The 14,564-nt window shown below is 24.7% G+C and overlaps 1 protein-coding gene across 1 annotated transcript; it reads left to right on the top strand.

The window, feature by feature from the left end:
- Positions 1 to 263: 263 nt before the first annotated feature.
- On the top strand, positions 264 to 1,648 carry P153DRAFT_361522 (S-adenosyl-L-methionine-dependent methyltransferase; the record flags this gene model as incomplete). Its single annotated transcript, XM_033666992.1, has 5 exons — positions 264 to 419; positions 470 to 593; positions 646 to 769; positions 821 to 1,284; positions 1,332 to 1,648. The coding sequence occupies 5 exons, from the start codon at positions 264 to 266 to the stop codon at positions 1,646 to 1,648; spliced, it is 1,185 nt and encodes a 394-aa protein (XP_033518269.1).
- Positions 1,649 to 14,564: the final 12,916 nt, after the last annotated feature.

Here is a 14,564-nt window from a genome sequence, read left to right as displayed (position 1 = left end):
GATCTCGTCCTCGGAAATGACTGCCTGTACGCAACCTTGGCGCATGAGGCGAGGGCTCGCTTTGCAAAACCAACATCACTCGAGGATCGAATTCAGGGAACATGCTGCGCAGATAAGGCGCATCTACTGAGCCGCAATAGGCTAAACTAGACACCAATATTACATTTCCCGTCAAATATATGCTCAAACCTCCCCTGTTCTAGTGTTAGCCCACATGTTTATGGTACTTCATCTATCGCCAACTTTGACTACCGCATTGCCTCATGGAGTCTATTCTCCTTACCATAGAAGTGGCGACTGAAGCCGCGCAAAAAGAAGAACTCCCGGAGCATTGGCGCATAAAGCTGCTAGACGCGACTACCAATCTTGTCACTGCGTTACAAAAACCGAAGGATGTTCTTGTGAGAGAAGCCTTTTGGGTATGATTGAGTCCACCGAGATACCGAGCATTTCTGACGATTTCACGTAGCTGGGCAGGTTCATGGCCATGCGAGTGTTGCACCAACTGGGCGTGTTCCGCAAGATAGTCGAAAAAGGCAGTGTGACATCCGCAGAACTGGCTAAAGACAGTCAGGCTGATCAGCTTCTACTTGGTGAGATTGATGATATGGTCTTCTCGCTGCGTTTGTCTGACTTGTCTTGCAGAGCGTTTTCTTCGAGTCATGACTGCCAGTGGCTATGTCACTGAGCTGGATGACACGACCTATGGTCCAAATAAGCTGACTACAGCACTCGTTGACAGGCATATGGAGGGCATGGTTGAGGCAATGTAAGTTTTAAGACTGCCTCCAACGATTACCTGACCTGATTTATTAACCAGCTTTGATATGGGGATAAAGACCATGGCCATGATGCCCGACTTTCTGGCGAAAACAGGGTACAAGAACCCTGACGACCAATTCCATGGCCCATTACAATATCGTTACGAAAGTCCAGGTCAGGATTTCTTTAGTATCCTGATTGCTCGACCAGCTCTCCTTGAAGCCTTTACCTCTTTCTTCGAAGGCGATAAGGTGGGGAAGCCAGACTGGGTAGACTGGTTTCCAGTCAAGGAGAGGCTTCTCGATGACCCAACCATATCGCTGGAGAAGAACGGAGTTCTGTTCGTGGATGTTGCTGGTGGCCGGGGCCAAGATCTCCTCGCATTCAAGCGAAGGTTTCCTGAGTATCCGGGCAAGTACCATCTCTTCGATCAGCCTCATATTGTGCGAGATCACACTCTGGACCTTGGTGACCGCGTTGAAAAAATAAGCTTCAACTTCTTCCAAGATCAAGTCACACCAGGTAGGTCACATAGACCGATTGTACAGGTGGTACTAATCGACATACAGGAGCCCGTCTATACTATATGAAGTTCATTATGCATGATTGGTCGGACGAGAAATGTCTGCTCATCTTATCGAATGTGACAACGTCGATGAAGAAGGGCTTTTCGCAACTGATCATCGAAGACTATATCCTTCCCACAACAGGGACAACCACATTGCCGGCCATTTGGGATATGCAAATGATGACTTATTTGGCGGCTATGGAGCGGACTGAGAAGCAGTGGCGAGCGCTGTTGGGTAAAGCGGGATTGTCGATTGAGGGGTTCTACCAACCGCCACATGATGGGACTGGAATAATAGTTACCGAACTGAAGCAATGATCAGTATCCTAGGCAGAATTTGTCATTTAAAACGCCTTCATTATATCAACGTAGCAGTCAAATGGGCCCTGGTATAGTTCCTGCAGTCGATACACATTTGAAACAAAACTCAACTGGTATCGACGCGTTCCTTGCGACAGGAAATTCGGGCGTGCCCCAAAGATAGTGCGAGTCAGAGCGTGAACAGTGCCTGCTGTTTTGGAGATCAGGCAGAGAAGAAAAACGACACGGATGAATAGTGAAATCTCCGCAGGCATCGCGTCGGTGTCTCAATATCGCGAAGTGGGAGCGAGGCATCATCACGCTGAGTTAGCTCATATTGAGCGTGGTCTTAGCGCGTTTGCGAGATGTCAAGCGCGTCGCTCGATTGCGTAAGCAGGTCGGAAAGAGGCTCTCAGTATCATCATGAGATACTGTTACTACAGCCAGCAAATGTCTTATTTCTCTGCAGTCTATTTACTCTCATCATGACTGTTTCGTGCGGTGACTTTGAGCATTCGCTTATAGTCTTGATGCGTCTTTGAAACGATTTTGATGAGTTGTAAAGGCCGGTGCATTCGGCTTTCACCCTTCGCGAACTCCGCGCGTCGCCCTAAGGGCCTTATCTAATATATAATTAGACAACATTTAACTCCTACGTTAGCAGCCTGTAAGGCCTAAAACTAGTACTAGTATAACTATAAAACTTACTTCTACTTACCTATCTAGTTTTTTTATTTATAAGATATTTATAGCTTTTACTATTACTATATAAAGTTATTATTTTCTATCTATACTATATATATAGTAGTATTTTACTTATTTATACTACTTTATAATTAATAGTTTTACTACTTTAAGTATATTTCTTTTTTTTTTATTTTAATCTTAAATAGTAATACTTATAAATAGTATTTATAGGTTTATTATAGTTTACCTAAAGTATTCTTTTTCTTATAATTAAACTTAGTTTCTATTTTATAGTTAAATAAGAGTTATTAATAATCTTTTATAATAGCTATAAGGTTTATAAAAAAATTATAGTATTTTATACTAATTACTTTAGAGCTTTATATTAGCTATATATAGTATATACTTTAGTAAAACTCTTCTATTTTATTATAACTTACTTTTAATATACTTATAGAATTTATATAAAAAGTATAACTATTAGTTATATTCTCTTTTACTTACTACTATAGAAATACTAACTTTATAATAAGCTTAAATAATATTTTCTTAGTATATATTAGCCTATAATTTATTCTTTTAGCCTACTTTTACTTATAAACTTACTTAATTATACTTTTATAATTTTATAAAGTTTATATATAAAGAAGATTTCTTTTAAAACCTCTTTATAACTATATTTACTACTTTTAAGTTGCTTATAGTTTCTTCTTTTTTTAACTTACTAAATAAGAACTACTACAACTTAGGTTTTTTATAGTTTACTTATACTTATTATAGTACTTTTTATTAGTTTACTAAATATAAACCTTTTTCTTTTAGTAGTTAACTAGAATTTATACTTTATTATATTAATAACTAAGTATAGCTTATAAAATTTACTTTACTACTATTTTACCTTTATTAGCTACTATATTTTACTACTTTTAAAGCTTACTACTTCTATAAAGAGCTTTATATATATAATATAGTATTTATATTTATATTACTTAATTATATATAAACTAATTATAGAACTAGTAGCCTAGGTATTTAAGTATTTTAGATTTATAAGGCTTTTTACAACTAAAGTAGCTTATTATAAAAGTTTAATAAAAAGTTACTTTAGTATACTTAGCTATATTTCTATAATTTATAGTATACTACTATAATATACTACTAATATAATTATTATTTATAATTATATATTTTATAGTAGTTAATAGCTATACTTTATAAAATTAATTACTTATATATTAATATATATAATATAGCTTATAAGAGGCTTTAGTAAGTAAGTATAAATACCTATATTATTTTAACTAATAGTCTTACTTTAGCTATAAAAATAAGTATAAATTACTACTATAAAAATATACCTACTAGTAATAAAGTTAGCTTAATTTTTTTAAATACTATAATAACTAAAGTAGTTTACTTTATTATCTTTATAGCTTATAACTTAGGTATACTATATTATATTAATATAGCTTATTTATCTTATATACTATTATACTACATTTTAATATTTCTATATAGTAATTATAAATAAGAACTAGGTATAAAGCTCTATAATATAAATAGGTTTTATACATAAGATTTACTTATATAGTAAACTTACTTTTAGTACTATTTATATACTTATTTTAAATATACTTTACAGCCTTTTTTTTACTATTAGCTATTTTAGAAGTTTTTAGTTAATATTTAGGTAATATATAACTAGGCCTTTTTAGCCTAGGTTTACTATAACTAATTAACTCTCTATACTAACTTATATAGTAGTATTATAAATACTATTATATAAGATAATAGCTCTAATATTCTTATTAAGTACTATATTATTTTACTTTTATTATATCTAAGTAGTTTATACTTTATAAGTTAGTATTACTAGAATTTAATAGTAATTATTTATTATTATAGCTATTTAACCTTATTTATTACTTTTACTATAAGTCTTTATTAGCTTAAGGTTAACTATAAACTTTATAATAAAAATATAAATTTAAACTAGCCTAATTTAGTCTACTATACTTTCTACTTAAAGGTATAAAAGTTACTTAAAGATATAAAATATAGTTATTTTAGTATATACTTAAGTTATATATATACTATTAAGTACTAAAAATAGAGTTTACTTTATATATACTTTTTACTTTTCTTACCTTTTTTTAACTATAAGGAGTTTATAAATTTAAAATACTATTAATATAGCTATTTATATTAAGATACTCTTTACTAAGAATAACTTTAATAAAGTACTTACTACTACTATTTACTACTTTATACTTTATAAACTTTATAGTAAGTTTAACCTCTATATACTCTATATAGTTATATAGCTTAGTAGCCTATAACTATAGTATTTAAAGAATTTTCTAAAGTATTACTATTTTACTATAGTTATTTATAAAAATAGTTACTTTAAATATTAGTACTATAATAATAGTTAAACTTTACTAGTTAAGTACTATAGCTATATTATATACTTAAATAACTAGTAAGTAGTTCTATATTACTTATAGTTTTCCTATAAATACTAGGCTTATATTAATATTAAGGTTTATAAAATAATATATACTATTAAGTATATTTATAAGTATATTTATAAGCATACTAATTAAGCTATATAAAATGCTTCTAATAATAATAAAGTATAATAGTACTTAAATAGGTAGTATATTAATTTATTTAAAGCTACTTAGTAACTTTATAAGTTTCTAGTATATAAAAAGTATTTTCTTTTATAACTTTTATAGTTTACTTACTTAACTAGTAAACTATTATATTTTTTGCTAATATAATACTTATAGATCTTACTTTATACTTTAAATAATTTATAACTACTTTAACTACTTTTTTCTAGTATAATATAGATTCTTCTATAAGCTATTACCTACTATATTAAAATTATTTAATATTCTTTATATAAAACTTACTTTATAAGATAAAGACTTTATGTAAGTATAAAGTTATAATTAGTTATATATATTTTTATAGTTTATTAACAGGTAAATACTATTATATATAGCTACTTTTAATAGTTATATAAAGTCTAATAAGCTTTAAAAACCTATAAACTATTAATAGTATTAAGTAACTAATATTTTAGGCTATAGCTATTACTTATAAGCTTTTATTAAATAATAGTAACTAAATTACTTACTTTTATAAGGCTACCTTTTTTACTATAAGTAGTACTTTATAGTTCTTTTTTATTTCTATACTTTTTAAGAGCTTTATTATAAATCTACTTACTATTTAAACTACTTTTTATAATAATCTTTATAATAACTTATAAGTACCTATAGTAGCTCTACTTATATCTTTTATAGTTAATATATACCTTAATTATAGCTTATACTTAATTAATACTTTTTTTACTAAGTTTAGTAAGTATCTTTTAAACTTCTTTTTACTAACTTATAAGTATAACTAAGAAATATAAGTTAAAAATTAGTTAATTACTACTAAGCTTACCTATAATATAGATATTAAAAATACTACTTTTTAGAATATATATATAGGTTTTAATAGTAACTAGCTTATAGTCTTTAATATAGTTACTATAGCTATTACTATAGCTTTATAAACTATATTTTTCTTTATATAAAGTTTTATAAGTACTAGTAAGATATATCTTTAGTATTATATTTCTACTTACTACTATTTATAAAGCTATATAGTTCTTTATATAGCCTAATCTAGTATTATAGCTATATTACTACTAGGTAGATAAACTATATACTTCTATTTTTAAATTTTTCTAGATATTTATAATAACTCTATTTATTTAGTTTTACTAACTTTTAGTTTAGAGTAGTTACTAAGGTAAGTAGTACTTATTATATAAAATAAAATACCTATATAGTACTATTACTACTTTAAAGTAGTTTACTATATACTTTAAAATATTTATAACTTAACTAATCTATTTAGTAGCCTTTTTATTATTACTAGTAGTAATTTTATATAAATTCTTTTAATTATTTACTAAAGTTAGTAGCCTACTATTATTAATATATATCTTTAATAATTAACTATTATATAGCTATATTTAACTATTTTATATTTTTATTAGAATATATAAGTACTTCTTAGTCTTAAAAATACTTATTTTATAGACTAAATATATATATTAGCTACTTTATAAACTAACAGTCTAGTTCTATTACTTACTTAAATAAAAGTATTTTATAGTTTAAATAAGTTTTTATTTTATATATACTTTTTATAAATAGTTATAGCTACTATTACTAACTATTAGGCTTTAAGTAGTTAAGCTATTTTAGCTATATAAAATAATAAAATAGCTACTATTAATAGTTTAATACTTATAGCTTTTTTTAATAACTTTATTAAGCTAATTATAATAGATTCTATAGCTATAAAAGATAATACTATATAAGATATACCTTTTATAAAAGTTTTATAGTTTTTTAAGCCTTTAAGTTTACTACCTTTATACCTATTACTAAAAGTTAGTATTCTAGTTATACTTTTATAAAACTTATACCTTAAGTAAAATCTTTATAATAGTACTTACTTAACTATTATATATATTAATACTTAGGTAGTTAAAGTATATATTCTCTTAAGTAAATTTATAAGTTAACTTTAATTAATATTATATATTAAACTTATATTTATAAATAGTAAGCTACTATTTATTATTATATAAGTCTAGTTTCTAACCAATTTTCCTTTTATAATTACTATTAATAAGTTTTAAAGATGATTACTATTTATTATAAGTATAGTACTCTATTATATAGTCTTTATATATAGTTAGCTTTATATTACTTTATTTTATATAACTACTATTATAGGTTTCTTTATTCTATTATCTTTTATATTTATAATTATAAGAAAGACTTACTTTATTATAAATATTATATATCTAAAGGTCTTACTAGCGTAAATTAACTAAATATTATCTATTTTTAGTTTTTTTATTACTTATTTTTTTATTTATATATAGTTACTGCCTTTATTATTTACTTACTTTACTTACTTACTATAACTTACTTTTACTTTAAGTTTTTAGCGCCTTTTATAGCTTAGTAGCTTACTTATATAAAAGCTACTTTTTTTTTAAACTTTTTTATTCTTCTTTTATTAACCTACTTATTAGCTTACTTACTAGTACTACTAGTATTACTACTAGTAAGTTACTACTCTATCTTTAGTTTCTTATAGGCTTTTATTAATTAATTTATAGTATTTACTTTTACTTATATATTTATAATAATAAGTTTTATAGTCTATTTTATAGTTTTTATTCTTTTTTTTAGCTATTACTAACTTATTTATAGTTTATAACTAGTAGTAATAGCTTTAAAGCTAATTTTAACCTTTTTTTTAATAAAAATAGTAGCTATAATATAAACTATAGTAGTAATAATTTTTTACTTACTCTAAAAAAAAAACTTATTAGGCCTATATTTAAGCTTCTAAAGCTAAAAACTACTAAAACTAATACTAGTAAACTTACTATAGTTTATAAATATAATACTTACTAAATTAATAAACTTTATAAAATACTAATTAAATAGGCTATTATCTTTTACTTAAAAGCTTTTTATAACTTTATTAGTTAGTTTTTATACTTATTATAGGCCTTAATAGTCTAGTTTACTAACTATAATACTTATAGCTTAAGACTAAAATATTAAAGCTACTTTAATTTAGACTATAAAAAAGGTTTATAAAACTAGCTATTTTTTTTATAATAAAGGTTTTAGTTTATTTATAGCTTATACTTCTATTAAAGATACTTATAAAAAAAAGTATAGAAATTATTATTATAGTAGTAAAAGTATCTACTATAGCTTCTAAAGTCTATTTACTATTTTATTTAAGCTTATTTACTAGTATTTACTAACTATTTTATAGATAACTATAATATAAAGTACCTATTAAAGAAAGTAAAAATAAAAAAGATAACTAAAAAAAAAAAGAAATAAACTACTAAAAGTATAAAAAGTAGTTAAAGTAAAAAGGCTATAGCTTATAAATAAGTAGTTATTAATAAAGTTAATAATTCTAATAATAAGTTTAAAAAGTTTAGTAATAAGTCTAAAGAGTTTTTATTTATAAAAAAGCTAAAACTATTTATAAAAAAGACTAAAAAGCTTATTAAAGGTAGTAAGACTTTTAGTTATAAAACTTTAACTAGTATATATTAAGTAAGTGTAGAGTAATAGGCAGTTTACGTACTATTACACTAGCTCTAGCCTCTTAGCTTATACATACAGATAAAAGTACCTTATAAAGAAATATAGGTCTCTTAGTAATTTATCTTATTATATATTAAATACTATTCTTTTATCTTTACTATACTATATTACTACTATAACTAAGTCTTATATTTAAATTACTCCTAATATATAGTAGCCTAGAATAGTAAGAATATTAGGTAAATTATCTACTTATAGGTTTAGATGTAATATAAGGACTTCTATACCTTAATTAAAACAGGATATACTACTATAATTTCTAATTAGTAGTAATAACCTATAGTAATAGAGTACTCCCTCTATTAAAGGTTAAGAATACCTAATTAGGCTAATTATAGATAACTTAATTCTACTACCTATAATTAAGAAATAAATATAATAGAAGCTGTAAGCTCTACTTATATAAAAGAAAACCTAAGTAGATAAGCTATAAATTAGGTAGCTATAGAATCTTAAAGCTAGATATAAGGCTAAAGATCTTATAGTAGTATTAGAGTTACTTTCTAATATAGGTATAATACTATATACTATAGCAGTGCTAAGAGTAAACCTACTAAGGCCTAAACTACTATATATATTTAATAAAGATAATAAGTAGAGCTATAATAGATAAAAGAAAGACTATAAAAGCTATTACTTTTATAACTCTACTAAGTTTACTATAGAAGTAGGAAAGGTAGACTTTAAAGTAATATATATATTAAAGATATATAAAATAATCTAGAAATCTTATATAAAGAAATAGAAGTATAATTATCTTTTATAAGAGCTAACTTAGGCTAATTTAAAGCTTAAGATACTTAATACTCTTAGAATACCTAATAAATACTATTAAAATACCTATAATATAGTAAAGAACTATAAGTAATACTATAGATAGAGCTTTACAGAACTATTAAACTACCTATATTTATTATAGGTAGAATTAGCTACTTTACTCTTAATATAGATACTAAAGTTTACTATATCTCTAGAGAAATAGATCTAGTATAACCTACTACTTTTACCTATAGATAGATATAATAACTTAGTATTAATTAAAAAATATACTAATACTATCTACTAGCGCCTAAGACTAGATAAGAAGACCTATAAACTTAAGAAAAGTAGAAATAAAAGACTTTTATTAAAGAATAATTAAAGAGATTTACCTCTTCTTAAAAAGAGTAATATAACTCCTTCTACTTATAAAAAGAAGAAGAAACCCTCTAATAAGGTAAAGGTAGGAAAATTCTCTAATAAAAAGAAGATTACTTATTACTACTATAATAAGCTAAGCTACTATATAAATAAATACTAGAAAAAGGCTAATAATAAGTCTAAGGAGATTATTAAGGAAAATTTAGAAAAAAGAAAAAGTTAATAGAAGTAAGCTCTCTTCTAGTAGCTTATATATAAGCTCTTAAAAAGTATAAGAAGCTAGAAATACTAAAGTCCTACTTCTTCTTTAAACTAGCTTAACTCCTTACTATATAAGCTAAATTAGGCTAATTAGAGGCTATAAAAGCCTTTTTAGATAGAGGTATATAACTTAACTTTATTAATATAAAGTTAGCTAAGAAATAAGACTTAGAGGTTATTCTACTTCTAAGTTTAATTATAGAAGCTATAAATAGTAGTAAAATTACACTATATAGTATAATAATTATAGGTATTACTATAATAGACTTAAGAGAGAAAGAATAGTACTATAATATACTATTTATTATAGCTAACCTAAAAAGGTACCTAATCTACCTTAGTTTTTTTTAGATTAATATATATAATCTAAAGCTAAGGTATCTTAGTAGGCGTATATATTTTTATAGTATAAAAGCTAAGTATATAATACTATATACTTATATTATACTTAAAAAGGTAGATAAGTTTAATTATACTATAAGGAGTCTAAAGATAGATATCTATATATATATAGTAAATTTTATAGAAAAAGTAGTCTTTATTATAGTCTAAAATACTTTACTACCTTTATAATATATAGATCTAGCTAATACTATATTAAAATTAGTAGTAGATATTCTACTAAACTATAGCTTCTAAGATCTTACTATAGATATAGAAGAAGAAGCTATAGTATCTTTAAGGCTACTATATAACTTTTTAGTATATAAACTAGAAGTATTAAAAAAATATATTATAAATTACTTTAAAAAGGGCTAGATTAGAAGGTCTAAGTTACTAGTAGGTATACCTATTCTTTTTAGAAAGAAAAAGAATAGGACCTTACAGCTCTATATAGACTATAGAGGCCTTAATAAGGTTACTATTAAGAATAGATACTCTTTACTTTTTATTTTAGAATTATTAGATAAATTAGCTAAGGCTAAGTTTTATATAAAACTAGATATTAAGAATACTTACTATAAAATTAGGATAAAAGAAGAAAATAAATAAAAGACTATATTTTAAATAAAATATAGTTATTTTAAGTATACTATTATACTCTTTAGCTTTATAAATACGCCTATATAGTTCTAAGCTTATATTAACTAAGCTCTTAAAGAGCTAGTAGATAAATTATATATAGTATATCTTAATAATATCTTAATCTTCTTAGATACTAAAGAGGAATATAAAGTATATATTTATAAAGTATTAAAAAGATTATATAAAGCTAAGCTATTTATAAAGCTAAGTAAGTATAAATAGTATAAAAGAGAAACTAAATTCCTAAAGTATATAGTATACCTATAAGAAGTAAAAGTTAATATTAGTAAAGTATAAACTATTTAAGAGTAGCTACTTTTATAAATAGTATATAATATTTATATTTTTATTAGCTTTATAAACTACTATTAGAGGTTTATTAAAAGATTCTTATAGGTAGTACTCTTTTTAATAAAATTAAGTTAAAAAGGCCTAAATATAGCTAAGAAAGGCTATACGTAATAAAAAAAGAAGAGTTAAAGTCTTAATATTAAAGATAATAGTTAAAAAGCCTTTTAAGAGCTTAAGAATACCTTTTTTAAAGTACTAATTCTAACCTACTTTAAGTAGAACTAACTTATATATATAAAGGTTAATATATTTAGTAAAGTAGTATCTAGAATACTAAGCTAGTTATCTACCTAAAAGAGAGGTAACTTAGTTTAGAAACTAGTAGACTTTTTCTTAAAAAAGTTAAACTAAACTAAGTTTAGATATAATACTTATAATAAAAAACTACTAGTAATAGTAGTAAGTTTAGAATACTAAAGGTATTACTTATAAAGTATATTCTTTAAACTTCTAATAGACTACTATAACTTTAAATAGTTTATAGATACTATTATAGGTATTTCTATCTAAGCTCCTGTTAGCCTACCTTTAGTAGACCTCTAGGCTAAGGGCGTAAGGCCCTTAAAGCTCTAGTATATAGTACTTATAAATCCCTAGGGCTTATACCCTAAGGATTTATCTAATCTTTTAATAAATACTTATTTATTCTATATCTTAATTACCTATTTACAGTACCTTTATAATTTAAATTCTTTATACTCCTCCTTAGAAAGAGTAGTTAATTTAAGATAAATAAGAGCTATTTTCTTTAATAGAAAAATAATACCTTCTTAAAAAAAATAAAATATTATACCTAAAAAAGGCCTAATAGTATCCTTATCTAGAACTAAAAGCAATCTAGCCCTAAAGTAAGGCTTAGCTGCCTATATTAAAGATATAGAGAGCCTAGATAAAGAAGAAGAAACTTTTAAGTAAAAAGTAACTTACTTTTTAATAAAGAACTAGCTACTTAAGGAGATACGTAAAAGCCCTTTAAGATAACTCTTAATTAAGGAAATAAGCTATACACTTTCTTCTAGAATATAGCTAAGAAGTAGTATTAATAAAGTTTTAGAAGTAATTTACTAGTTTAGTATTTTATAACCTTCTTAAGAATTACTTTTAAAGGTCTATATATAAGTAGCCCTACTAAGTAGTAAGTAGTATATTTAATTAATTTTAGATAGGCTTCTAAAAGAATAACTTTAAGGTACTAGCTTAGAATATATTATAATTCTAGAAAGATACCTCTAAGTTACTTTATAATACTTAGGCTTAAGATACTCTACTACCTTAGTAAAGCCTTTCTAGTTAGTATCTAACATAGTAGGAAAGCTAATTAGAGTACTTAATATAATAAACCCTAAGCCTAAATTAGGTATAGAATCCTATATCTCTACTCTCTAATAAGTAGATTAGTAGGTTAAAAATATAGATATAGTATTTAAGTATACTTAGGTACTAAAGGACTCTATAACTAGAACTTACTAGGTAATAGGTACTATCTAATATAAAGTATACTAAGAATTAATTTAATAAAAAATTAATAAGAAGGTAATTTATACCTAGGCTAACGTCTATATAGAGGAGTAAAAGCTAGTATAAGACCTAGTTCTTATATAGTATAAAAACTACTTAAAGTTTTAAAACTTTAAGTAGTATACTAATAACTTAGTTAATATATTTTTACTATACCTAAACTATAAAGAATTTCTACTTTATTAAAGCTTCTTTAAGCTTATAAATAGTAGTATAAATAATAAGTTAAAGATCTCTTTAGTATAAGTAAAGGCCTCTAAGGCTTACTAATAAAAGATTTAGTATAATAGAGTATTAGAAACTATTACTAAATAATTAAAGTTTAAGTAGGCTCTCTGTAATATAGAAACTGCTATAGGTATAAAGATAGAGTTAAAACTATTAAACTTTATAAAGCCTAAATAAATAGCTACCTTCCTAACTTAAGGTAGCTATAAGAAAAGATATAACTCTAAACTCTTAAAATAGTACTAGAACTAATCTACTAATATCTTACTCTAGGCCTAGAACTAGAGTAGTAAGTAAGTAGTAAATACTAGTAATAATTAAAATAATAAAGAAAAGAGTTAGCAGAAACTAAATTAAAAAACTAATACTAACTAACTCTAAGACTTAAAGAGCTAAGGCCTAAAAAAAGAAAAGCTCTAATTATAAATCTTTCCTAATTATAGCTAAGGCTAAAGTTAAAAGGGAAATAAACCTATATTAAAGTTACTATAATTCTATAAGGGTCTAATAAGTCTATAATACTCCTTTATATACTATATAACTTAGGTATAGAAATTAATATTATTAACTAATATATAGTTAAGGAGAAGAATCTCCTCTATAGTTTATTTTATTAGAAGCTAGTAGTTAGCTTTATTAATAGTAACTATTTAAATATTCTTAAACTATATAAACTTATACTCTTATATAGTAATATAAGAAGAACTACTAAAGAAGTAGGCCCTTAGATATTTTAGGTAGTAAACTTTATAGGTTATAACTTTATACTAAGGTACCTTTAGCTATAAGAGGTAGATCTAAAGATCTACTTCTTAATAAGTAAGTTTAAATAGTAGGTAGATAATACTAATAGAATTTAGTTACTTTCTATAAAATAACTACTAGATAATATAAGTTTAGAAGAAAGAGTATATATTCTCTATCCTAATAATCTAGCGTATAAGCTTCTACCTAGTAGCTAGAAAGCCCTATATAAGAAACTTCTATAGAGAGACCTTAGAACGCCTATACCTATAGGTAGAGTATAACTAGGAGAGAATATAGTTTAAGATATAGAGTACTATTACTAAAAAAGAATTCTCTAGTTAAAGAATAAGTTCTTAAAGATTATTAATTATCTTTATTACTATATATAGAACTATCTAGACTTAGCCTAGCTACTAGAAATAGTAGCCTATTAAATAGTTACTAGTATATATAATAAGAACCCTAATTAGGCTAGACTACCTCTAGGCATAGCCTATATCCTAACTAATAATATTAAGATAAATACTCTATATCTAGTAGTTAAAGATAATATACCTAATTTAAATAAATTAAAATTTATACTAAAAAAGCTATACTATAAGTAGCTTATATTTAGTAAGTATTAAGTAGGTATACTTTAACCTAATAAGAAGTATAATTACTTTATTAACTTAAAGCTAGAAACTAAAGTCCTAAATCTCCTTATCTATAACCTCTTTAGCTATAAGCTAAAAATCCTATAGAACTACCTTAAT

The sequence above is a fragment of the Dothidotthia symphoricarpi genome, assembly GCF_010015815.1.
Source record: "Dothidotthia symphoricarpi CBS 119687 unplaced genomic scaffold P153scaffold_25, whole genome shotgun sequence".
NCBI lineage: Eukaryota > Fungi > Ascomycota > Dothideomycetes > Pleosporales > Dothidotthiaceae > Dothidotthia > Dothidotthia symphoricarpi.
Note: the sequence above shows the minus strand (reverse complement) of the source record. Positions and strands in the feature narration are given on the sequence as shown.